This window comes from Ictalurus punctatus, chromosome 7 (assembly GCF_001660625.3).
Source record: "Ictalurus punctatus breed USDA103 chromosome 7, Coco_2.0, whole genome shotgun sequence".
Taxonomy (NCBI): Eukaryota; Metazoa; Chordata; class Actinopteri; order Siluriformes; family Ictaluridae; genus Ictalurus; species Ictalurus punctatus.
The window spans coordinates 17,022,711-17,048,046 of NC_030422.2; the positions used below are offsets into that span (position 1 = coordinate 17,022,711).

Below are 25,336 nucleotides of genomic sequence, written 5' to 3' on the forward strand. Positions count from 1 at the left end.
AGGTAAAATTGAAAGCTAAAACCATGAGTAGATGTTCAGAGCTATTTATTGTTTAAACAGTAAATCTAACAGGACACACCTGGGCAACAAGAAACACCTGTCACTGCACTGACATGTTGCAATATTTTTGCTCGCCTACGAATGGGTGGTCTGATAGAACATGAACTTAGCACATTTTGTGTGTGGCTCAACATATAAATACCACGAAATAGAAGCTGAAATTCACAACTCTCTTCTCATATTCATTTTTCAAACCCAAATGTCTTGAGTCTACACCAAAAACAAATTAATTGACCTTGCCATTCCAATAGTTTCAGAGGGGACTATATATCCATAAATATATAGTCAAAAAATACAAAGTAGAAATGACCGTTGTCTGTGTGAATTTAATTTTGTATAAACTAACAATCTCGTATCTTATTTGTAACATTTAGTTGTTTGCAGGAATAAATACTCTGTAGTTCCTAATATCTATGTCTATCTTTTCCTGGTGGTTACATGCATTACAGAGTTTCCAATTTATTGAGCCTGACTGTAAAATCTGTACAACATAAGAACAACATATCTGAACCATATACACTCGCCATCCACTTTATTAGGAACACCTGTACACATGCACATTCATGCAGTTATTTAATCAGCCAATCATGTGGCAGCAGCGTAATGCATAAAATCATGCAGCTACAGGTTAAGAGTGTGGTAGAAAATATTACCTTCTGAAGACAAATAAAAGTCAAACTCACAGAGACACAGTTGGCTCCAGAGTAACATGTTTATTCTCATCATGGCCGGGGAGAAGAACTCCAACGACTAAAGTGTTACATGCAATTATATAGTTTACTGCACAGGGTTAGTGTTTCATCATTGGCTATAGGTAAACAAATAACTTCATGCTTATTGATCAGATAAAGATAACATTAACATGAATTATCACAAATGATTAAATGATTAACAGGAAAGGAAATACATATATAGTGAAAATCTAAATACTAGGACTGCAAGAATTACTTGTGAGAATTACTTCATCTCAACCTCGGGTCACAAGCCTATCTTATTCAAGACACACAACGAGACATGACCATGACGGTAGCTTCTCTTCCCGCAGGAGTCTTAAATCAGTCCCGATTGAGTAGACCTCCCTCTAGGAGTTTTAATAAATCCTTCAAGGACATCTTCTTGCTTTCTCACACAAGTCTAAATGACTAGAAGCAGATAAACTACGCTTCTGATTTCCCACATAAATGTTGTGACTACGGAGTATAATGAAGGATTAACTGTGGATAATGGAGAAATAACTAATAGATAAATGATTAATGCATTAATAAAGGTATCAGATTAAATAATTTTCCATAAGAGCATCAGGTAATGTTCAAATCAAACATTAGAATGGGGAAAACTGATCTCTGTGACTTTAACTGTGCAATGGTTGTTGGTGCCAGAAGGGCAGGTTTGAGTATTTTAGAAACTGCTGATCTCCTGGGAATTTCACACACAACATTCCCTAGAGTTTACAGAGAATGGATGCAAAAAACAAAAACATTGAGTGAGCGAGAGTTCTGTGGGTGGAAACGCCTTGTTGATAAGAGAGATCAGAGGAGAATGACCAGTTTGAGCTGCCAGAAAGGATATAGTAACTCAAATGCATGCACAAATCATCGAACCTTGAGGTGGATGGCCTGCACCAGCAGAACACCATATTGAGTTCCACTCCAGTCAGCCAAGAACAGAAATCTGAGGTTATCATGGGCAGGAACAGAAAATAGACAGTTGAGGATTATAAAAAAAAAAAAAAAAATCACCTGGTCTTTTTCCAGTCTGCAACTGGATGTTTTTTTGTTTTTCGCACCAATCTGTGTAACCTCTAGAGACTCTTGTGTGTGAAAATCCCAGGAGATCAGTAGTTTTTGAAATACTCGAACCAGCTCATCATGGTAACCATGCCACTGAGATCACACTTTTTCCCCCCATTCTCATGTTTGGTGTGAACATTAACTAAAGCTTTTTGCATTGTGCTACTGCCACCTGATTGACTGATTAGATAACTGCATGAATGTACAGGTGTTCCTAGTAATGTGGACGGTGCGTGTAGATTTACAACAATCACCAATAGGTTTATAGCTTGCAGAATGTTTATCAAGCCTCTCTATATGGTAATGCTGTTCTCTATTTGGCTAGGGCACAGATAGAGATATGGTAGTTTGAGACCCTTATTCTGCTTCAGAATTTTCATCTCGATGTATTTCAAATCCTGCCTGAAGTTGTCGATCATCTTTTGGGCTGCTGACTCAGTGAAGTACTCTTCCTTGTAGTGTGCCAGAGGTATCTGAGCATGATGGACAGGGTGGAGGGCAGAAAGGAAATAAAATTAAAATATAGGAATTTAAAAAAAAAAAAAAAGAAAAAAGAGAGACAAAAAATTCTTAGCTGTAAGTAACTAATGGGAAGATTTGGTGCTGGATTCCATCATTACATCCAGTTTACTATAAACCTACAACCAACATTCTGTGCTTTATTTCTGCATTTTATTTTGAGCCTGTTTTGCAACGACGAGTGTTCTGTGAATGTGTTGCCTCACTTTATCTGGCTGAGCGCTTGATAAAAGCCATGTGATTGCCATCACCACACATGACTGGCTGACATCCGGGAGTGTGTTCATGATCAACTCCATAGTGACACTGTCCTTGTCTGTGGATGGAGGCTGGCGCATGGTGCAAGGCGTGTTGGGCACCCACGCACAGAAGTCAAACTAAAGTATAGAGGAAAAATATACACAAGGTCAATCTGAACAAGATTAAAACACGGAAGAGCATGTTGTTAAAAGTGACCCACTAGACAAAAGTACATTGATTCTTGCCATCATGCCTACTACACAGTCACAGCTAGAGCTTTCTTAGCTGAAATACTGGAAGACCCCCTTTGTGAGACACTTCCTCTGCTTAGGATGGCGACTTATTTGCAGGCTGGTTTGATTTTTTTCCCACTAACTGCCTCCTGCACCATGATTTGCTTGTAGTAATTACGCTATAACACTATGAATTAGTTGCTTGCTGTGGTACTGAATATTATAGTAACAGAACACTGATGTATGAATAAATATGAATACAAAAATTATGCAAAACTGTGAATTTTCTCAAATCACTCAGGCTGAAAAATGCAATACTGCGTATTAATGACAAATAGCATACTGCATTAAATGTTCATAGTAAAATCCCTGGTGTTCACTTAACACCCAGAGTGTTTATGAGAGTCCAATGGACTTATATAAACACTGTAGGGTGTGAATTCAAGACTGTGTGTGTTAAATCAACACTGGTGATTTTGCTGTGTTAGTTTGTTGGAACTTCCCATTATAGTTCATTACACAGGGATACATGGTTTAGATCTAATTCGTAAAAGAATACAACAATGACATCACATACCTGTCCGTTATTGATTGCTGCGTGTTGTGCAGTGCTGGTGAAGATGACCACACTCAAAAGTGTGATCAGTTCCTGTTTATTCTTTAGTTTATTAGGCAGCCCTGTCACACATGCATTATAATTATATTCAGCATTCAGCATATAGAAAAGGCTACACATGTACTCGGGCACATCTTGAACATGTTTTTTAGGTTTTCTATTGACAATATAAACATTGAAGATTCATGTTTTTCAGATTATAAGCCTATTGTATTCAGTGTCCTACTATCCAGCTCTGTGTGCACTGATAAAACTACTGGCTTTTATTCTCGTTGTATCAATTCTCTTACTGCAAATCAGTTTTCAGACATGTATCAAAGAAATGATGTCTCGACTTCAAGCCCGAATGATCCAATTTCTCTCTTTAATTCTTCCTGCTTAGATATCTTGGACGCTATAGCACCTTTTAAATACAAATGTCCTAAATTTAAATCAAAACCATGGTTGGATGACTATACTCATCTGCTTAGACTGAGTTGTCAGAAAGCAGAGTGGAGATGGAAAAAAGATCATCTTACTGTTTCATTTGGTATCTTTAGAAACTGCCTGGTGAATTTTCAGAAAGCAGCCAAAAAACCTAGAGCTAAATACTTCTCTGGTATTATTAGTAAATACTGTCATACCCCTAAAATCCTGTTTAACACTATTAATTCAATAATTAATCCTCACATCTCTTATGAAGTAGAACAATCTCCTGATATTTGAGACAGATTTTTGAGGTTCTTTATTGAAAAGATTGATGGCATTCGATCCTTCTTCATTCCTATCCGCTCTAATACTTTGCTCGACTGTTAACAAATGTTAATGAATGCAAAAAAAATTCTAGCTTCTCTTCATTGGTCTTTTTTAGAATTCAATTCAAGATTTTGCTGATTGTTTCTAAAGCTCTTAACTAACAAGCCCCATCTTATATGTCTGACCATATTTATTTGCATTCAGCTCCCAAGTATCTCAGGTCAGCCAATAAAGCTCTCCTACATGTCCCACGTTCACGTCTTAAATTAAAAAGTGACAGAATATTTGCAGTTGCTGCTCCATGTTTATGGAATCAATTGCCACTTGACATTAAGAGTACTCCCTCAATCTCTATTTTTAAATCTAGACTTAAGACACATTTTTACTCTTTGGCCTTCCCTACCTATTAACTTTTTGATTAGTAACTATATTTATTTACATTTTATTTCATTGTAAATTTTGTTGTATTTTATAGTTGTTTCTGTACAGCACTTTGGTCAGTGTAAGCTGAATTAAAATTTACTTATTTACTTACTATAAAAATAACATTAATTACTCTGTGTAAGGATAAATGTAATCATAGCTGTTGCATGTAGTACAATGCAACACACATTTGAGATTATTTAGATTACCTCATGTCTATTTTTATAAATAATAGATTATGCAGTAATTAGTTGTTTTTCATAATTAGCCCAGACGCTTAAGCCCCGAGCCACTGCTGCTCCACAGTTATTGCCATGAATTCAGTATTATACATTTTTTTTGTTCAGGCAACTAACCAAAGTGAGGGATGTTTGCAAAGCCTTCCTCAACAACATCCTTAATCCACGCCTGCAGTTCTGAATCCTGCACTACTTCACCGTCACTTCCATAATACAGAGACACAATGCTGGAGACAAACCTGTAAGTGAGAAGAGGAGCTGCAAATACTTGTTGTGTTTCCAAAATAAAACAAATAAATAGCTGAATATGGCTAAACTTCATTTCAGCAACTAATAATGACAGTAATAGTAGCTCTAGAGCACTGCATCATGTCTGGACTCTTACTTCTCAATGGCGCTCCAGAGCATCAGGCTATGCTCTCTATAGAAGTATTTATTGAGTTTAGTAACACCACGGTCTACAAAGTCGCAACGGGGTTGGAGAGAACGGTAGGTCAGGGCCTTAAACTCCCTTTGAGACAGCACCAGTATCCCTTCACCACCCGTGGACGCCATCTGCAAGGAAGCATGCTTGCTTATATACTGCTGATCTGCAGGGTGTCCGAAAAAGTCAGGAACCAGTGGGATTTTGTTGAACAAATATGTTGATCCAAATATGTTGAGAACAATCCACAAAAACATGATACACTGAAAATGTGTAGAACATAAGGGTGAACATGTAGAGCATACTGTATGATCCTTCAAGGTATCATGGAGGGGAGGTATTTCTGAAACTCACAACTGGTGTTCCACAGGGGTCAGTTCTGGGTACACTCGTCTTTTCTATCTACACTACATCTCTAGGGCAGGTGATTGAGCCTCATGGCTTCACATATCATTGCTACGCTGATGACACCCAGCTCCATTTGTCCTTCCAGCCTGACGATCCACCTGTCTCTGCACGCATCTCTGCTTGCCTTTTGGACATCTCAGTCTAGATGAAGGAAAACCATGTTAAGCTTAACCTGGCAAAATCTGAGCTTCTCGTGATCCCAGCCTGTCCCTCAATCAACCACAACCTCACTGTACAGCTCGGCTCACTCGCACTCATGCCCACCAGGACGGCCAGGAACCTTGGGGTGATTCTTGATGACGGCTTGACCTTTACAGACCATATCTCAGCAACTGCAAGGTGCTGTAGGTTCATCCTTTACAACATCAAGAAAATCCGACCCTACGTCACCGAACAGACTACACAGATACTAGTCCAGGCTCTTGTTATCTCTAAATTGGACTACTGCAACTCACTGCTTTCAGGCCTCCCAGCCAGCTCCATCAAACCCCTTGAGATGATTCAGAATGCTGCAGCACGCCTCATCTTCAACCAGCCCAAGAGAACCCATGTCACACCCGACTTCATTTCCCTCCACTGGCTTCCTGTAGCTGCCCGCATCCGGTTCAAGGCCTTGATGCTCACCTACAAGACCTTGTCAGGACCAGCACCCTCCTACCTCAACTCTCTCCTGAAGGCCTACGTTCCCTCTTGCAATCTGCGATCGATTAGCGACCGACATTTAGCAGTTCCAACTCAGCGTGGCGCAAGGTCCCTTTCCAGAACCTTCACACTAACTGTTCCTCAGTGGTGGAATGAACTTCCAATCTCAATCTGGACCGCAGAATCTCTCACCATCTTCAAAAAACAGCTAAAGACCCACCTCTTCCATGAACACCTAACCAACTCATAATTTAAAAAAATAAATAAATAATAATAAAAAAAATCATTAAAAAAATATATAAATTTGCACTTACACCTCTACTGTGCACTTTGCTTCTTCTGGAATTCAATTAATGGATCTTGTATGGTAGCACTACTTGTATTGTTCTCTGCTTGATATATCGTTCTGCTTGTATCTTTCTCATTTGTAAGTCGCTTTGGATAAAAGCGTCTGCTAAGTGAATAAATGTAAATAAATGTAAATGTTGTAAAAATAAATACACAGTTAATTATATATATTTATACTTTCATTGGTTCCTCACTTTTCGGACACATTCATAGCTCATTCCTTGACTGTGTATTCAGTATTAGGTAAAATCTGGCATTTAAATGCATCAAAATTGTCAAACATTTATCTTCAAGTCACTTCAATCTATATATTTTCTGTAGCTGAAGCTCACCCTCTTGAAGATGCCATCCTGAGAGATAAGCTGTGTACGTCCTCTGCAGTTTATCTCCAGAGTGTACTTCAGATGGGGAGTGAGCAGCTATCGCAGAGACAGAGAGGGGGAGAGAGAGAGACTTATTGCTATACCTGATATTTTTAGCTTTAAAGAAAGCTCATCCATACTTCCCCACTAACCTTGTATATCGGGTGGACTGCAGGGAGGTGACGCAGTGTGGCCACACAGAACACCTCCACTATAAGGTGAGTTCGCAGAAGGTGTGACAAGACCTGGAAGACCTGAAATTCAGCGTGACGGACCCACATTTTAGCCAATAACCAGGGCAGAGGCGGATCATTAGGGCGGAAGATGGGTGTGTCCTTACTAGGATTCTGTTCAAGCTGAGAAAAAGGAAAGGATGATAGAATGATCCTTTTCATTAGCCATATGTTGCCTCTGGTGAACAGACTTGGTGAAAACATTACCTGTATGGCGATGGGAATGAGGCCGTTGTCTGGATGTTCATATAGTAAACACAAAGGAGCTGCTATATGCTGCTTCTTCCCGCTCATCACATTCTCAGGGATGCCATCTATTATAGCATAGTCAACAAGGTATACATTCCCAGTCTTCAGCGAGAAAGAGAGATTATTAGAGTCTTTAAGATACCAGGACAGGTGTACTGACTGTTGTACTAGGACACAGATGGATAATTTCGCTGTCATTACATTACAGAAAAAGTCATTACATAACAGTGGGCTTTGTGCTAAACCCAATAATGAAATCATTACATAATGGTATGCAAACAGGAGTGTGTCTAAGACATGACAAATCTGGGGCTTTTAATGATGTCCCTCCCATGCACCATTTCAAGCATTTTTAAGATGCTTTGTGATTACCTACATTAACCTAGATGAATTCTTATTAACAAACAGTAAATCTTTTGTTAATGCAGCTCAGCCATTACAGCACACTGGTCAGTCTAAATATCAACTAGTTTCCATGGTAGAATGATGTAGCCATTAAGGAAACCTTTTATATATATATATATATATATATATATATATATATATATATATATATATATATATATATATATATAGGTTTTAATCATTATTCATTCTTAAGCAGTAACCATTTGTCCTGGCTATTGTAAAATCCTGGTCAAGATCTTCAGTTAATGTTCACATCATACATGAAAATGGGGGAAAATGTGATCTCAATGACTTTGACCGTGGCATGATTGTTGGTTTCAGACATGAGTTCTTTAGAAATCTCCTGGGATTTTCACACACAACAGACTCTAGAGTTTACACAGAACATTGTGGAGGGGAAACACCCAGTGAGTTTGAGATTGAGATTGAGATTGCCCCTTGTCACAAATGTTTTAAATAGTGAGATTGCCCCTTGTGACAAATAGATTTTTCCCGCTGTACCTGTAATTTCACTCCAAATGTACTAGTGAGCTTACTGGTTTTGAGCGTGCTTCGTTTTATACTGGTTTTTCTTTATAAATATTACATAGTAAAACAAATAGTCACTGATTTATAATAAAAATAAATAAATATAAATAAATAAATAAATTAATAATAATAATAATAATAATAATAATAATAATAACAACAGCAACAACAATAACAACAACAACAATAATAAAAAATATCCACTGACTTTCTGAACAAATTGTAAAAATATATATATATATGTTCAGTTGTACAGCTTAATAATGTCATTTATGTAGCTGGTTGTGGTTATTAGATATTTGTTTGATAGTGTGGTTAATAGGGCCTAATTAGACAATGTTAACTACATGTTTGCAGATCAGATTGACCTGTAATTAAAGTTATTTTTAAAATTTCTACTTTAAAATGTGGTGAACAATTGGTGACCAATAGCATTGCAAAACTAGCAGGTTTATGATTTGTTAACCAACCTGTATAGAGCAAGATCTCTCAGAAGTGCAGGATTTGCAAGCCACTTGGCATCATCGCAAGAAAAAAAAAAGGCAGGCCAAAATCAGGATTGTATTTCTGCCAAATCTCCTGATGGCCAATCCTGACCTGCTGGCGCTGCAGGTAGTTGACTACTTACAGCTCCAGGGTTCCCTGATCTTAGGGTACCAACAACAAAACTTTGCTTTGCTTAGATTCCCTTCAATCATTGGCTTTAAAATCAATGAATTAATCCATATCATCTGATCGCTAAACACCCCTAGGTGTGAATATGTGAGTGTATAGTGCCCTTTGATGAACTGGCGGATTCAGGACTACCAGGATAAAGTGGTTAATGAAGATGAATATGAATTTTTTGAAGGGTGCATGGCATCATTGCAGACATTATACACTATACCTCACCTTGAGCTCTTTATCCAGGGTGGTGTTGGGGCTTAAGAAGGCCTGCACTGTGTCTCCAACGACAGGGAAGTTGGAGGGCAGTTTCCTGCACCTCTGGATCATCCGTGGATTTGACCCATTCAGGAACTGATGGCCGAAAAACCAGTCCTCTTTCCAGTGTTCCATAGTGTATTCTAATAACATTCATAACACATTTGCATTCAATTAGTTAGTATTATTATGTGCTGTAGACAGTTCAAGAAGGAGATTTTAAATAAATGTTTCCATTCAAAGTCGATATATATTATTTATACTGCAAGTTAAAAAGAATGCTGCTATTTGGCATAAAAATGGTATTTGGCCACAATTGAAAAGTTACACTAATAATACTCATCGTTTGATTATACAAATGCTTTGTATTTTAATTTTTTATTTTTTGCTAGAGTAAAGTTGATTAGAAATCATTTGTTTGTAACAGGGTAAAAAGGGTCACAGCTACTTAACCAGCAATGGGACTCCGTAATTTCCAAAATATTTGTTTAAAATCATCCAGATCCTTCCATGACCTCCCAAACCAGATGGCCAGCTTTTTTAGAGACAGCTCCAAAAGCCTGAGGGGGATTTAATTAAACATTATATGTACAAATGTTTATCTCCCATATGCTTTTATCTCTGCTTCACTGTAGATACAGTGCTGTGAAAAAGTATTTGCCCACATCCTGATTTCTTCTAATAATAGTTTTAGAGCTTCAAACAAAATACAGCATAAAACAAAGACAACCTGAGTAAACACACAATACAGTTTTTATTTATAAAAAATTTTTTATTGAAGCATAAAAAGTTATCAAACACCAATCACCAATGTGAAAAACTAATTGCCCCTTGCACTTAAAATTGTGCCAGCTTTAGCAGGAATAACTGCAACCAAACGCTTCTGATAACTGGAGCTCAGTCTTTCAATTACTTCTAGGACTAGGACTTACTCCTATGCTTTAAATCATTGTCTTGCTGCAAAATCCAGTTGCGCTTGAGTTTCAACTTACAGACTGAAGACCGGACATTCTTTTTTTTTAGGATTTTCTGGTAGAGAGCAGAATTCATGTTTCCCTCAATTATTGCAAGTTGCCCAAGCCCTGAAGCAGAAAAGCATCCCCACACCACCACATTTCCACCACCATGCTTGACTGTAGGTATGATGTTCTTTTGTAGATGTAACGGGACCCCTGTCTTCCAAACAGTTCCACTTTCGACTCATTGGTCCACAGAACATTCTCCCAAAAGGTTTGAGGATCATCAAGGTGTGTTTTGGCATAATTCAGACAAGCCTTAATTTTCTTCTGGGTTAGCTGTGGTTTTCACCTCACCACTCTTCCATGGATGCCATTTTTGCCCAGTGTCTTTCTGATGGTTTAATCATGAACAGTGACCTTTATTGATGCCAGAAAGGCCTGTAGGTCCTGTGATATTGTCCTTGGCTCTTTTGTGACTTGCTGGATGAGTAGTTGCTGTGCCCTTGGAGGAATTTTGGAAGGTCGGCCACTTCTGGGAAGGTTCACTACTGTGCTGAGTTTTTGCATTAGGAGATAATGCAAAAACTTTTGCAATTTTTGCAAAAAAATTTCTAATTTTGCATTAGGAGATAATGCACACTGTGGTCCTTTGGAGTCCCAGAGCCTTCAAATAACTTTGTAACTCTTTCCAGACTGATGTATTTCAATCACGTTCTTCTTCATAATTTCTAGAATTTCTTTCAACTTTGGCATAGTGTGTTAATGTGTAAGACCTTTTAACCAAATTCATGCTGTTGAAGAAGTTCTATTTAAGTGTTGATTTGACTGAACAGGGTTTGCAGTAATCAGGCCTGGTTGTGTCAAGTCCAGCTGAACATTATGAATGCAGTTTCATAGATTTGAGGAATTAGAACTACAGGGGCAAATACATTTTCACACAGGTCCAGTTAGTCCTTTTTTTGCTTCAATAATTAATATTATCATTTTCAAAATTGCCTGTTGTGTTTACCCAGTGTCACGTCGCAGCGAACCAGCGACTACAATTCTCAGAGTGCAATGCAAACGACAAACATGGCCAACAAAGACTACACTTCCCATACACGCACATTCTCCCAAGTTCTGATCATGGATACCTGCACACAATCACACGCACACAGACACACTCACAAGTATTTAGGTGACGATTAGAGCATTACTAGCTCGCGAAGTAAATGCTCAGCAGTCTTGTCTCTGTCATGAACCAAGCCTTAGTGCTCGTATTCGTTAACCCGGTTTTGGTTATTGTGTTTTGGTTGTTGATTATGATCTTCTGTCTAAGCCTAGTACTGCCTGTCTGCCTGATCGTCTGACCACTGCCTGCCTTGTGACTACGCCTTCTGCCTGATCCTCGCATTTTGGAGTCATTCTCACTTGTGCTTGCTTCTGTTTTAGGTACCATAACGTAACAACGAGGTTGTCTTTGTTTTATCTTAGATTTTAATTTCTGAAACAATTTGGTATGAGATATATACAAAAGCAGAAGAAATCAGTTTCACAAATAATTTTTCACAACACTGTATGTTACTTTTAAATGATAATTTGTTAATACTGTTTTTATAGATAAACTTTATATAAAGTAATGTGCTGCTTACGCGTATTGAAGTGATCTTTCAAAGTCACTGCGCTTCTCATTGGCAAACCGAACATCCTGGGGCAGATCTGCCTCTGATTTGGCGTCTACACATTTGGGAATTCCTGGAGCCCAGGCTTGCCATCTAACATAAAATAAACAAATAAACACCAGTTATATAAACAACAAACAAAAGCTGTACCAAGTAAGTTGCACAAGCTCAGAGAGCGTTTTGTTGTGGGTGTAAGTATGACTGATTAGATATTAGACTTTCTTATTAATAAGTCTCAAAGAGTTAGGGTTAACAACAGTCTGTCAGGTTTGATAATTGCATCAGCTGGCTCTCCAAAGGGTGTGTTGTTTCTCCTCTCCTCTACTTCCTTTACAAAGATGAGTGTCGCAGTCAATTTAAGAATCGGTATATTCTGAAGTTTGCTGACGACACAGTGGTGGTGAGTCTGTAGGCTGGTGAGGAGATGGACCACAACCCTGTCGTTGACTGTTAAGTGGTGTTAGGAGGCTAGTTTACATCTGAATGTTGGTAAAACTAAAGATATGTGCATGGATTTTCAGCATAACTATACAGCTACCTCATTGAAGCCATTATTACCATTATTGAAGACCAACCTATTGAAAGTTATTCAAAAAGTTAAAGTATATAGGCACTATAATTGATTGAATAAAATTTGCAATGAACACAGATAGACTGCAAAATAAGTCGCAAAGACTCTTTTGTCTGAGGAAATTAACTAAATTCCATATTGAGAGGGCACTAGTCACTGTTTTTATAGGGATTATATTAAATCTTTTGAACATTGTTTTTTAACATCGATTTGCTGGTTTGCCTATTTAAAATGTTAAAGAACAAAAGCACTGGTCAGAGTTGTACATATTTGTAGTAAAGTGTTAGGAGTGAAACTGCATGTGTTGGCAGGTGCATTTACTAAGCAGGCACTTAGGAAAGCACACTACATTATATCTGACACATCTCATCCCTTTCATGAGGCATTGCAGATTTTCCAGAACACATACTACATGCAACCAGAGCAGACAGGGAAGTAATACAAGCATTAACTTTCAAAAGCTGCTGGAGCAGGTAGAAATGTCAAAACAAAGAATGTGCAGATGAAAAACTGAATTGTTTGTGATTCTCTTCATTTAAACTATAGAGTCCACTGGCATATACATCATACAAATTGTCTTGACAGGTCCGCTCTAGGCACATTGTGTTTTGCATCAGCACTCCTGATATTGTGCAATTTGTTTGTGCACTAATTCTCCTGCTTAAGCTGACCTTTTGTCACTACACAACTTCAGCTTAATCAACTCAATCACAACAGTCAGTTGTGTGATGTTGTAGGGCTGGGAGTGTTACACACCCTTAAAAAGTTACACACTCTTAGAATGTCATGTTCTTTCACTTGGAGAGATGTCAACCAAGGTGTGCCTGATCCACAAATCCTACTTTCTGATAAAAAAATAAATAAAACAGCTGTCTTTGTGACTTTTTTTTGTATGGAAACAAGAAAAAAAGACAAATAAGGGAAAATGTGGAGGAAATATTGGTTAGGGAAATATGGGCAATAAAGATTGTTCTGCAAAGAAAACTGGTGGTGGAAAAAAAAAAAAGGTAGGTTTTATACTGCACTGCGCTGGCTGATACCCTGCCCCAACTGGTTTCCAACAGTGTAGAAATCCAAGCCCAAAAACAGCATTAGCTATCTACAGGCAATCAATATCCCTCCGCCTCTCTCTAACCCCAAGCAAACTCGACATCCATCCACTGCAAGAATGAAAGTCTTGAGCAGTCCTGACAGGCAGTTCCACTCCCTAACCACCACAAAATAGGCCAAAAATCGTTTGAAAGGTACAGTTTGTAATAGTTAAATTCCTTTTAGACTTGTAATAATCACATCACAACCCAGAGTGTTGATTTAACTGTTTCAGTGTGTAACACATTACAACCCTTTTCTCCCAATGACACTAAACTCATAAATTTTCAGTCATTGCATGCCCATTCTGATGCAATCCAGGTGTCACATACCCAGGGTGTGTTGTCAGTGAAATGAACTCCTTCACCTATGGAGGACTGGCCTGTCCTGCCAATCACTCCTTTTGCTTGGAGGTAACAAAGGATTTTTCTATAGGTCAGATCAGCATTCTAGGAAGGATACCACTGGACACTGAAATTTCCCCTTGGTGGGATGACATTTTTTTATGAGCAGAGCGCATAAGCTGTAGTGGACACAATGGACTTGGCACAAAGAATGGTTTTGCAGATGGAATATCACCTTTCCCATGCACACATAGAGACAAATCTGGCCAAGAGGACTACACAAATCCTCTCCAGTTAATCTACACGCTCAGCATTATATGTCTATACATGGTGGGACTGGATATTTCGGGGATGTGCAATTGGCAGTGCCCTCATATTTGTCTTCATACTGTTCCAGAGCTGCTACCTCCGATGCCTCATCAGATCCTTATGGACATCGACCGATACAGCACTGGCTCTCAACCCACTACAACTACCCACCTTGCAATGTACCAAAAATATTCCATAGAAAAAAGACAATATAAACACAATATAAAAATTTAGTGTATATATACATATATATATATATATATATATATATATATATATATATATATATATATATATATATATATATACATACATACATACATACATACATACATACATATATATACACACACTAAATTTTTATATTGTGTATATATTGTCTTTTTTTATGGAATATTTTTATATATATATGACAAGTGGTAAAACTATGCACAATTCCACCAGACTCCTAGAATATACACACCGGAAAGTTTTCTGTCTCTCCTGCAGTTGTACCTTTCTGTGAACCAGCTCCTGAGGAAGGATCTCATCACATAGTTTTTTAGCTGTGAAAGAAGAAGAGTGAAAAAAGCCACCCTTAGAAATCTTGAGCATGAATTAGGATCAGATAAAGTCCCCTCCCTGGGGCAATTGCTAGCACTGACCTGTACCATCACGGACTTCTACTTTAATATCCCCCACTAACCAGCAGTAGCAGGGGAAGGTTTGGTTGTTTTCCTCTCCTGGTGCTGTGACTTTTACATAATTGCAAAACCAGTTATCTTCCAAAAAGTACTTTTGCTTCTCCAATCGTACCAGGAGCACACGACCCAGAGGAGCCGAGCTCCGGACTATGTATTCATCAACCTGTAGAAGAATGAGATTTAAGTGCAAATACAATTAGTGTGTACTAATGTATAGCAATACCTATTGCATATTACATATGCATTAATACATATTGCAAGTTCAAATCCCAGGACTCTGCCACTGTTGGGCCATTGAGAAAGTGTTGATTGCTCATTTAGATGCTTGGGTTGTTTCATCATTTGCAAGTTACTTTTAATAAAAGCATATGGACAAAAAAAAGAATAATTTTGCTACATATTCAGTACATTCAGCCCTCTACACTCTAAGTTACTGCGCCTCTACACAGATCCTGGCCTGATTTGTCCAGTAGCGTCCTCTCACTCTCTCCGTTTTCCCCCACCAGGGTTACATACACATAGTTATTAGTACCTGAGTACTCTAAAGTGCCTGTGGCCACGATCACTTTGTATTCCATCTGCACACACAATTCACATCAACTCTTGCACATGAAAATGACCGATATATTACAATTTCTCACAGCTGCTGATTTCAATTTTAAATGATTGATTTCGGAATTTCAGATGCTTGGCCACATCCTTACACAGGTTTAAGGAGAAATGTTAAAATGCTCGAGAGCATATTATTGGAAAATATTTATCAATGTTAGACTCATGAATGGGCAAAAATACACCAAATATTTTTGATAGATAATTAAAATAAACTAATAAACTACTAATAAACTAAAATTTTGCAACTGAAAAATTATTATTTTGTATTTCAAAAAGAAAAAAAAAACACTTTTAAACACTTAACCACCATTTCCTCTTTGGAGGCCTTTGGAAGCATCATCACCAATCAAATAGCATCAAATAGTTGGTGCCTTTGATAAATACGTAGTGCTAAATTTGCATTTCTACCTGTGGTCATTGTTATACCTTGGAAATAATTATATACAGGGTTGTACAAAAAGTCAGGAACCAATGTGAGTTAAATACATATGTGATTTTGTATTTATTATTATTTATTTGTTTGTTTATTGGTTCCCACATGAAATAGTTAAAAAGAAATCAACTCACAGTTAAGCCAAGCTGAAGGAAGAACACAAATAGTCATACAGACACACACACTGACTTTTGCTAGTAATAACACACAATTAACAAGGGAAAGGAGAATAGGAAAGGATTCAGCTGATGAGGTGTGAATATTGTTCTGTTACCTCACTACTACATTTATATTTACTTATTTTATCTACAATGATCTAAACATGCAAAATATCTCTGTGGTATTAAACACTTTTGTAACATCTAGATAGCTGGTTATGTGCCTTAAGTCAAACTATAGCTTAAGTAAATTAAGTTATAACCATGCATTGTACAAAGAGAGTCTGAATGAACGGTTATTGCAACTTATATTTCAATAGCAGATACTTTAATAAATCAAAGCATATCAAAATGTTGTAATCACTATTTACCTAGTAAGCCTTGTGGTTTACTTTTAGCCTGTCTTCGCCTCTGTTTCTTTTTCTTCCTTGATCTTGCGTTCTGGTGTCTGTCTCAGTGCACTGCTATTTAACATCTGACTTCTACAAACTGAGTTTTTCCCCACTCTCTCACTCTCTTCTCTCAAGTTGTTGCTCTTTTCAGCCCTCCCCGTACTCACTGCATGGCTACGCCCAACACCGGGTTATCCCGAAATTAGGTTTAGGATGGACACAATCGCAGTTAAGAGCCTTATTGAAGAAATGCATGCAGATAAATCCAAATAATAAGACAAACATGAAATAATAGGCAGGGGTCAGGCGATCAACATACAGGTGTGGCAGGGTAAGTGATTTGGCTATCCTATTGGTTCTGCTTGGGATATGGTTTCGGCAGACCAATAGGATGAGAGCTACCCGATTATTTAAGGACCCTTATTTTGGTGAGCAGATAGGTGTCTTGGTGATTCCGAGACCCTCGCGCCCCGGCATTTCCGGGTTCCCGCTTCCGGTGAGGTACGTTCAGGCTTTGTCACGGCGTAATGAGGTGAATACCTCAAGGCTAATTTGTTTGTTTTTGTAGTTTTAGAGCGGCGCTGGTGACGCGTGCATTGTGGCGAATTGGCGCCAGAGATCGCGTAAAGCGATCGCAACATTTAGCCGGTGGCTGAATGATGAGTATGTATGTCGAGCCGCGGTGCCTGTGAGTAATTATACAACTTCGGGTCTGGTGTTTGTTCAACCCAATGGTGAGAGTTGGGAGTTGAGCCGTCTTCTCTAAGACGAACTCCTAGTCGAAGACACTACATGTGACGCCGCTGCTGTTTTGCTTTACCTGTTTTTTGTTGAACAGTTATTTTCTTCGTTTGATTTATTGTTTTTTTTTTTCCCAACAACTGTTTTGCTTTAATGACTTCTTGCTTTATGTAATTTCTCTTTCTTTAGTTCTGGATGTGTGTCTGGCTTGTTTGGTAACCATAGAAACAGTGGGCAGTCTGGGAGTGGTAAAATTAGTGTTTCTTATCTTCAAACCTGTTTCAGGTTTGTTCCACATAACCATTTTACTACTGAGAGGGTGTATGTTAAGCCTTACTGTCTCCATGCTATAGTGGCCATAATTGTTATTTGTACTGTTTACCATAATTCTGGTTCTGCTTGGGTGTTGTCAACTGCCTCCATTTCTTGTGGTGGTGGCAGTGGGCCTGGGTGTTATAGCTGCCATACCACAGTGTCTGTAATATTTGTCTTTCTGTGTCTTGTTAGTGTTTTGTATAACTTTGGGTTAACTGGTGTCTTCTTTCTCTCCAGGAGCCAGTGAGTCTTGGTGGGATGGGGAGGCTACCTGCATTTATTCGGTGGCGTGCTTCAGTGTGCCAACACAACTTCCTTATGGTGCAAGTAGTGTGATTTTTGGTGTGACTTGCAGTGGGTTTGGATGATGAGTTGTAGCTGGCCTGCCTTGTCCCTGCCAAGCCTGGGCCTCGAAAAGTCCTTAGTTTTAAAACCCTCATTGTGCTCCATGGGAAAGTGATTTTATATTTTCATGGCAAGTTTTAAATGATGCTGAAGTGTCATAATAAATTTATTTGTGCCCATGTCCCACTCATGTTTCTTGCCCTGATTGGTGAAACATGTGTGCCTTTTGTTTGGGAGTATTTCCCTAGTTCTCCCCCAGGGTGGTGTAGTTGGATTTACTGAATTTGGGATAAATGTCTCCATCCAGTTGGGAATATTGCCACATTCTGGTGCGGTCAGCCAGCTAGACATTTTACCTCCACTCGAGGGAATATTGCCACACAGGTATAAACCAGGAAAGGCAAGAATCCAAAAACAAGATCAAACATGAGGAATGAGACAATAAAAACTGTGCGTATTACTTGGCAAAGACATAGTGAATGAGCAGACTCTTTTATAGTGCAGTGTGATTGGGAACAGGTATGTCTGACTAGTGTTTTGGAGAAGGTGAATGTGTGGGAAGTGTAGTCCATGGTGGCCATGTTTCTAGGCTGCAGTGCAGGATGGGAAGTGTAGTGACTGGTTTGCTGTGACATGACAGACACCCCCCCCCCCCCCCCCCCCATAACATAATTTGGACATCATTCAAACACAAAACAAGATCATTTATTCAATAAATGTAAGAAAATACAGGTCGTTTCAGTCATGAAAACCAAATTAATGGACAAACCCCTAAGGAAACAAGCCTCTATTCATGCAAGAAAATTTGCACACACAAAAAGCAGAAGGGGAAAAAACTTTTAACTCCCAAATAATTCTTAACCAAAACAAAAAAGTTTTTCACTTTAGAAATAGCACTTCAATGGTGGTGATTTAGGCATACTGGTGTTTGTGAACTTGAAAGGATGGGGAAACCGGCAGTCAGATTCCGCTTAACATTCTGAGTTCTTTACAATCACATCCAATGATTTAAGTATACTGGTTCTCCACAAAAGTATTTAAGAAAGGATCTCAAACCCGTGATATGCCTCCGAACCCTCCAAGCTCCGCTCGCTCGTTGATTCACCTTGACAGGATATTCCCGAAGTGTTTGCCAGCCTCCTGAATCAATATCCCCAAGGTTATAATCCACAGTAAAACATTAGCATGGTCCCTGGCAAACGCACACCATCAGTTCCGCCAATTCCCACCTGGCTCTCAGTTCTGCGTATCGCTCATTTCCACCTCCTGCTCATCTCCTCCTCCTCTAGTCACCTGTTCTTTTTATTGCTTCCGAAGACCACACCCTTCTCTTCTTCTCTCTTCTTTTTCTTCCGTTAATTAAAACAATACGGAATGGAACGGACTCTGCTTCTGCGTCACTGTGCAGCTATCTGTTATACTACCCCCCCCTTGGGAAGTCAACCCTTGGTTGACATCGCCTTGGTAGCCAAGGAAATCGTCGTCATCTGTCTATTTCTTCAGCTGTAGGGTAGCAAAGTTTTAAATTGCACACATGAACATTCCAAACACCTTCCCCAGTTCTTTCCAAGACAACTTTATAGTTCACAGGTCCCAGTTTTCTTACTACTCTGTAAGGACCCTTCCATTTTTTAGCCAGCTTGGCAGTAAAGTGATGCACTTGACTGGAGAAAACTTTTTACCCAGCCTCGGTCTTGAAATTTGAAAGAAACTTCCCTTCGGTTCTTGTTGTAATTCCTAAGTTGCCAAAGACGTGCTTTCTTAGAACTGATTTCTGCACTGGCTTGAAACTGTTTCATTCGGTGGACAGTCTCATAGGGGAGAGCATCTGGAGACACCGGAATATCTGCCTGAAGGAGTTTGTCCATAGGACTCCGAAGTTTCCTTCCCAAATGTAGTTCTGCAGGGGTCAGTCCGGTAGTTTCCTGTACTGCAGAGTTTAACGCAAACCTGAATTCTGGAAGATACATATCCCATTTTCGGTGATTATCCTCCACATAAGACGCAATCATACATTTTGGGGTACGATTAATGCGTTCGGTCATGTTGGTCTGAGGGTGGTATGCGGTGGTAAGCTTTGGTGAAACTGTCCATTGCTCACAGAGTTCCTGAAACACTGTGGAAACGAACTGAGAACCTCTGAAAGGAATGAATCTGAAAGGATGTATGTTGGAACTCCCCATCTTGTAAAGATTTCTGATCTGAGTAGATGTGCAATAGTCAGAGCAGTTGCGTTTCGCATGGGGAAAATCTCTACCCATTGGGTATGGTAGTCCACAATTACAATCACATACTCATGTTGTTGAGAGCTACGAGGAAAGGGGCCCATGATGTCAACTCCTAACATCTCATTAGGACTGTTAACAATGGTTTGCTGCATTTTCCCGGCTGGTTTCTTGTTGTCAGCCTTCAATACTTGGCATTTCTCACAACCTTTGATGAGCTTTTTGACATCTGGCCACATCCCGGGCCAGAATGCAACATCATGAAGCCTTTTAAAGGTCTTGATAATTCCTAGATGGCCACTGAGAGGACTCTGGTAATAAGCCTGGAACATCTGCAAAGTAAGTGAAGCTGGAATGTAAATACGATAGTGAGTTTGTTGATCAGTCAGCTGGGTTGTTAGATATAACTTATCTTCCAGAACCGTGTATTTCTCCATAGCCTCTTTATCTCCTTCTGCTATTGCTTTAATCACTTTTTCAATCTCAGGGTCTTTGTGTTGTTCTTCCCAAATGAGATCGACAGTAAACGGGAGGTCATCAATTTCCTTTTGTGAAGAAACTAGAACACACCCAGCAGTGGTAGGAAGGTGAGAAAGGGCATCCGGGACTACGTTAAGCTTACCCTTACGGTACTACGAAATCAAATTTCTGTAGCCTTAGGGCCCATCTTAAAAGACGACCACTGGTTTTGGTGGAAGTCAGGACCCACTGTAAGGCTGAGTGATCAGTGACCACAGTGAACCGTTTTTGTTCTAGGTAATATTGCCATTTTTCTAGTGCCCATACAACAGCAAGGCACTCCTTTTCTGTTGTAGAATAGTTCACCTCAGCTTTATTTAGTGTTCGGCTTGCATAGGCTATTACCTGTTCAGAGTCTGGTCCCATTTTCTGTGCAAGAACAGCTCCAAGGACCCTGAAGAAGGAGTAAGCGGTAGAAGATGGATGGATGGATGGATAGATGGAACAGCTCCAAGGCCGGTCTCACTCACATCAGTGTAGACCGTGAATGGAAGATATTGGTTGGGATGGCCTAGAACTGGAGGTTAAGTTAAACATGCTTTAAGCTGATCAAAAGCCTGCTGGCACTTAAGAGTCCAGAGGAAAGGACGCCCCTTCTTCTTCAAATCATTCAAGGGTTCTGTGATCTTGGAGAATCCAGATACAAAGCGGTGGTACCAGCCAGACAGGCTGAGGAATCTTTGCACTTACTTGAGATTTTTAGGGACTCGATAGGACTGTATGGACCGCACCTTTTCTGGATCAGCTATAACCCCTTTGGTACTCACAATGTGTCCCAAAAACTTGATTTCCAGCAAGCAGAATATACTTTTCTTCAAATTGATAGTGAGACCTGCTCAATGCAGTTCATCAAATACCTTTTGAAGGGCCAAGAAATGTTGAGACACCGATGACGAATAGATGATATCATCCAAATAAACCAGACAGCACTGACCACGTAGACTTCCTAAGACCATCTCCATTAGCCTCTGGAATGTGGCTGGGGCATTTTTAAGTCCAAATGGCATCACATTAAAATGATAGAGGCATGAAGAGGTGATAAAGGCAGTTTTGAATTTGCTCTCTGAAGACATTGCTATTTGCCAGTATCCACTGTTTAAGTCAACGGTAGAAAAAATTACAGACCCAGCAAGGGACTCTAGAATCTCTGCAATGGAAGGGAGTGGATAGGCATCACTTTCTGTGAGTGAGTGAAGCTTCCGGTAATACACACAGAATCTATGTCCGCCATTTTTTTTTTTTGGAACTAGTACTACCGGAGAAGACCAACCAGAACGTGATGGTTTGATAATACCAGATGATAACATCTCCTTGAGGCTTTCCTTGACAATGGTCTGCTCCTCTGAAGACATTCAATAGGGTTTTTGTTTAATGGGAATGATAGCTGTGGAATATATATGATGCTGTAGTACATTGGTTCTACCTGGTTTATGTGTACACACCTGAGGATTTGATTGAAGAATGTTCTTCAGTTGCTGCTTTTCAGCCTCATTCAACTGAGCAGATGATACTGCCTGATCAATGTAATCTTCCACATTCAGTTGAATCACTTCCGAAGAACACATAGGTGGGGGAGTGGAGCTGAAGAGCCCAAGCTGATGTTTCTGTTCATACCTTCCTATGCTTTTCTTGGTTTCTGGACCTTTCCATCCAGACATGCAAGCACTGCCAGATTGGAAGGAATATACAACAGAAGGTATAAGTTTAAACACATATACCCGATCTGCTACATTTATTTGTAGTTGGCTGCAGGAAATGATGTCAAGGCCAAGGACAATTCCATATGCAAGGGCTTTGGCTGGAAGCACCACTGCAGGAATGTTAATGACCTTTCCATGCAACTCAATGTCCAAAACAACCCAACCCAAAGGTGACTCTTCTTCCCCATTGGCTAAATACAAAGGACCATGGGTCCACAGTCTTAGGTTTTCATTTGAACTATTCAGTTCAACCCAGAGATGTTCATGTAGGAGAGTATAGCTGGCCCCTGTGTCAACGATAGCTTTTTCATACCACGACTTAATCTGTATGGGTACCACCAATTGTGATGGAATAACCACTGAATCAAAAGGAGAAGTTGGTGAAGAAATCAAAGTATTTTTTATCTGAGGTTGTTTGGAGGTTACTGTTGATGCAGAAGAGTTGCTGGAGGGTCCACTGTTTTTTGAGTGATAAGGTTTTTGCTTATTTTGGGAAGGAAAATGAGAAGAGGATGTAGATGTATACTGAGGTCAGGATCCAGAGGAATGGGCACCTTTTCAGCGCCAACACAGAGGCAATTTTTCTCCTTGTTGACTACCCGGATGCAATCCTTTCTGCATTTGGTTCACTTTTCTTCCCTGGAGGTTACGTTCATATGCCAGGTGTTGGTCATGGTCTCAAATTGATAACCAAGCCGTACAAAATCGTCCACATTGTTAACTCTTCCACGGAGCTGACTGGAGAGGTAAGGTTTTATGTGTTTTACAATGTCTAATTCAGTCAGTTTAGGATTCCATTGTGTGCATAGAGCTCTATATCAGTAGGAAAAATCTCGGATGGATTCATTGTTGCCTTGGTTATTAGTTTGGACACGTTCAGCTACCTTGTCTTCATAGTCTTCAGCCAAAAAGGCAGACACAAAAGCGGTCTTGAATTCCTCCCAAGATGTAACTTTGGAACGTGTTATCTCTCACCAGTCTCGAGCAGTGCCATGAAAAACTGTTCTGAAGGTAGCAAGAATGTCATTGTCGGATAAGGGATGTAAGACAAGGAAATCCTCACATTTGCATAAATAAAATAAGGGGTCAGGATCCTCTCCAGGCCTTCCATATGTAGGAAAAGTTAGTTTGATGTGATCACTTTTGGAAATTTAAGTACGACTGGATACAGGGAGCTCTACTCCTGAAGGGTTTTTTAACAGTAGGGGGCTGGAAGAGTCAGTTGCTTGAATTTTTTGTGTATTTCCTCCATTTCACTCTGGTGAGTTGTAGAAAGTACATCCATCTTTCCATTCACAGGATCCACCTTTGCAGACAGCATCTTTAACATTGATGAGCATTAACCAAGGCTTACATAAAGTTACAGTCAACAAACATGTTATTAGGAACACTTTGTTTTGTGACATGGTGCAGTATAATGCTAAAAGTAGCCATTAGAAGATGGATAAATTATGGCAATGAAGGGATGCACATGGTCAGTAAAGTGTGCCAAGAAAACATTCCCCACACAATTATACCACCTCCACCAACCTGGTCTTTTGACACAACACAGACGATGACCCTAGAGATTAACTGTCCAGTTGTGGTGAGCCCATGCCCACTGCAGCCTCAGCTTTCTGTTCTTGGTTGACAGAAGTGGAACCCGATCCCAATATTTAAAAGCTCTTTTAAACCTGTAATCATCACATAATACTAATAGTATTACATTTTTAAAAAAGACAATGCACAGTATAAAATTATGAGATTATAATTATATATAAGTAATGTGGGAATAAGGAAAGCATAATGAACTGCAGGAAAAAGAGCAGATCCAAAGACCATACAGAAAAGGCAATAATGCATTTAGTTAGATTACAATTACAATCCATTATATATGGATTGTTGAATATGCTCACTTTGCATTCTTTGTGAATTTATAATTATTTGTGTGCCTGTAAATATTTTTTGCTATCCATTCATCTCAAATAAATTAAAAGACAAAAATATGTGCTTGCATGGTTGTCTGGGAGTAAGCATCTAGATTATGTGTTCTTTAAATTGTGAAGAGCAGGTAGCTACATAGAAGGTATTTTTTGTCACTGTAGGCTAGCTGTGAACTATTAGCTGTGTAGTATACTGTTAAAAATGGACATTTTTCCTAGAGCATAGTGCGTCCAATCATGTAAATGCAAAAGGACAAGTAAAACTTCCCTCCCTGGGGCAGTTGCTAGGACTGACCTGTGCCATCGCGGACTTCTACTTTAATATCCCCCACTAACCTGCGGTAGCAGGGGAAGGTTTGGGTGTTTTCCTCTCCTGGTGCTGTGACTTTCACATAATTGCAAAACCATATATCTTCCACAATGTACTTCTGCTTCTCCAAGCGTACCAGGAGCACACGACCAAGAGGTGCCGCGCTCCGGACTATGTATTCATCAACCTGTAGAAGAATGAGATTAAAGTGGAAATACAATTTGTGTATACTAATGAATAGCAATACCTATTGCATATAGTGTCCGAAAAGATACAAGTTCAAATCCCAGGACTCTGCCACTGTTGGGCCATTGAGAAAGTTTTGATTGCTCAGTTAGAGGCTTGGGTTGTTTCCTCATTTGCACGTTACTCTTAATAAAAGCATATGAACAAAAAAAGAATAATTTTGCTACATATTCAGTATATTCAGTCCTCTACACTCTTACTTACTGCGCCTCTACACAGATCCAGGCCTGGATTGTCCAGCAGCGTCCTCTCACTCTCTCCGTTTTCCCCCACCAGGGTTACATACACATAGTTATTAGTACCTGAGTACTCTAAAGCCCCTGTGGCCACGATCACTTTGTATTCCATCTGCACACACAATTCACATCAACTCTTGCACATGAAAATTACTAATATATTACATCTTCTCACAGCTGCTGATTTC

General features: G+C 39.4%; 1 protein-coding gene and 1 long non-coding RNA gene across 6 annotated transcripts; one reads left to right on the forward strand and one right to left on the reverse strand.

Moving 5' to 3' along the window:
- Positions 1-28: 28 nt before the first annotated feature.
- LOC108267744 (polyunsaturated fatty acid 5-lipoxygenase) lies at positions 29-25,336 on the reverse strand. 4 transcript variants are annotated; one of them, XM_017472119.3, is made up of 16 exons: positions 25,117-25,336; positions 24,693-24,853; positions 15,429-15,572; positions 14,956-15,157; positions 14,775-14,856; positions 11,969-12,091; positions 9,832-9,938; positions 9,349-9,521; positions 7,480-7,623; positions 7,192-7,395; positions 7,010-7,096; positions 5,241-5,410; positions 4,973-5,094; positions 3,420-3,520; positions 2,576-2,746; positions 29-2,323 (listed from the first exon to the last, which is right to left on the reverse strand). In XM_017472119.3, exons 2-16 carry the CDS (start codon positions 24,762-24,764, stop codon positions 2,144-2,146), a joined length of 2,082 nt encoding a protein of 693 aa, XP_017327608.1. In that variant the 5' UTR covers positions 24,765-24,853; positions 25,117-25,336; the 3' UTR covers positions 29-2,143. The 4 variants fall into 4 exon arrangements, with proteins under 4 accessions (XP_017327608.1, XP_017327613.1, XP_047012386.1 ...); XM_017472124.3 differs by lacking the exon at positions 25,117-25,336 and adding an exon at positions 23,965-24,107 and having other exon boundaries at positions 24,693-24,790; XM_047156430.2 differs by lacking the exon at positions 25,117-25,336 and adding an exon at positions 23,965-24,107 and having other exon boundaries at positions 24,652-24,713.
- Positions 16,990-18,173, forward strand: LOC108267747 (uncharacterized). Of its 2 annotated transcripts, none has more exons than XR_008396675.1 (3): positions 16,990-17,085; positions 17,158-17,277; positions 17,883-18,173. It is a non-coding gene; the product is annotated as an uncharacterized LOC108267747 (long non-coding RNA). The 2 variants fall into 2 exon arrangements; XR_001813169.2 differs by having other exon boundaries at positions 17,020-17,090.

Bases quoted from the DNA above. Each gene is read 5' to 3' on its own strand.
- LOC108267744 (XM_017472119.3), bottom strand. From the start codon at position 24,764: ATGGTTTTGCAATTATGTGAAAGTCACAGCACCAGGAGAGGAAAACAC. The intron at 15,158-15,428 runs GTAACTTAGAGT...ATTCTTCTACAG, and splicing joins AGGATCTGTGTAGAGGCGCA to GTTGATGAATACATAGTCCG. The intron at 2,747-3,419 runs GTATGTGATGTC...TCTATACTTTAG, and splicing joins CAGCAATCAATAACGGACAG to TTTGACTTCTGTGCGTGGGT.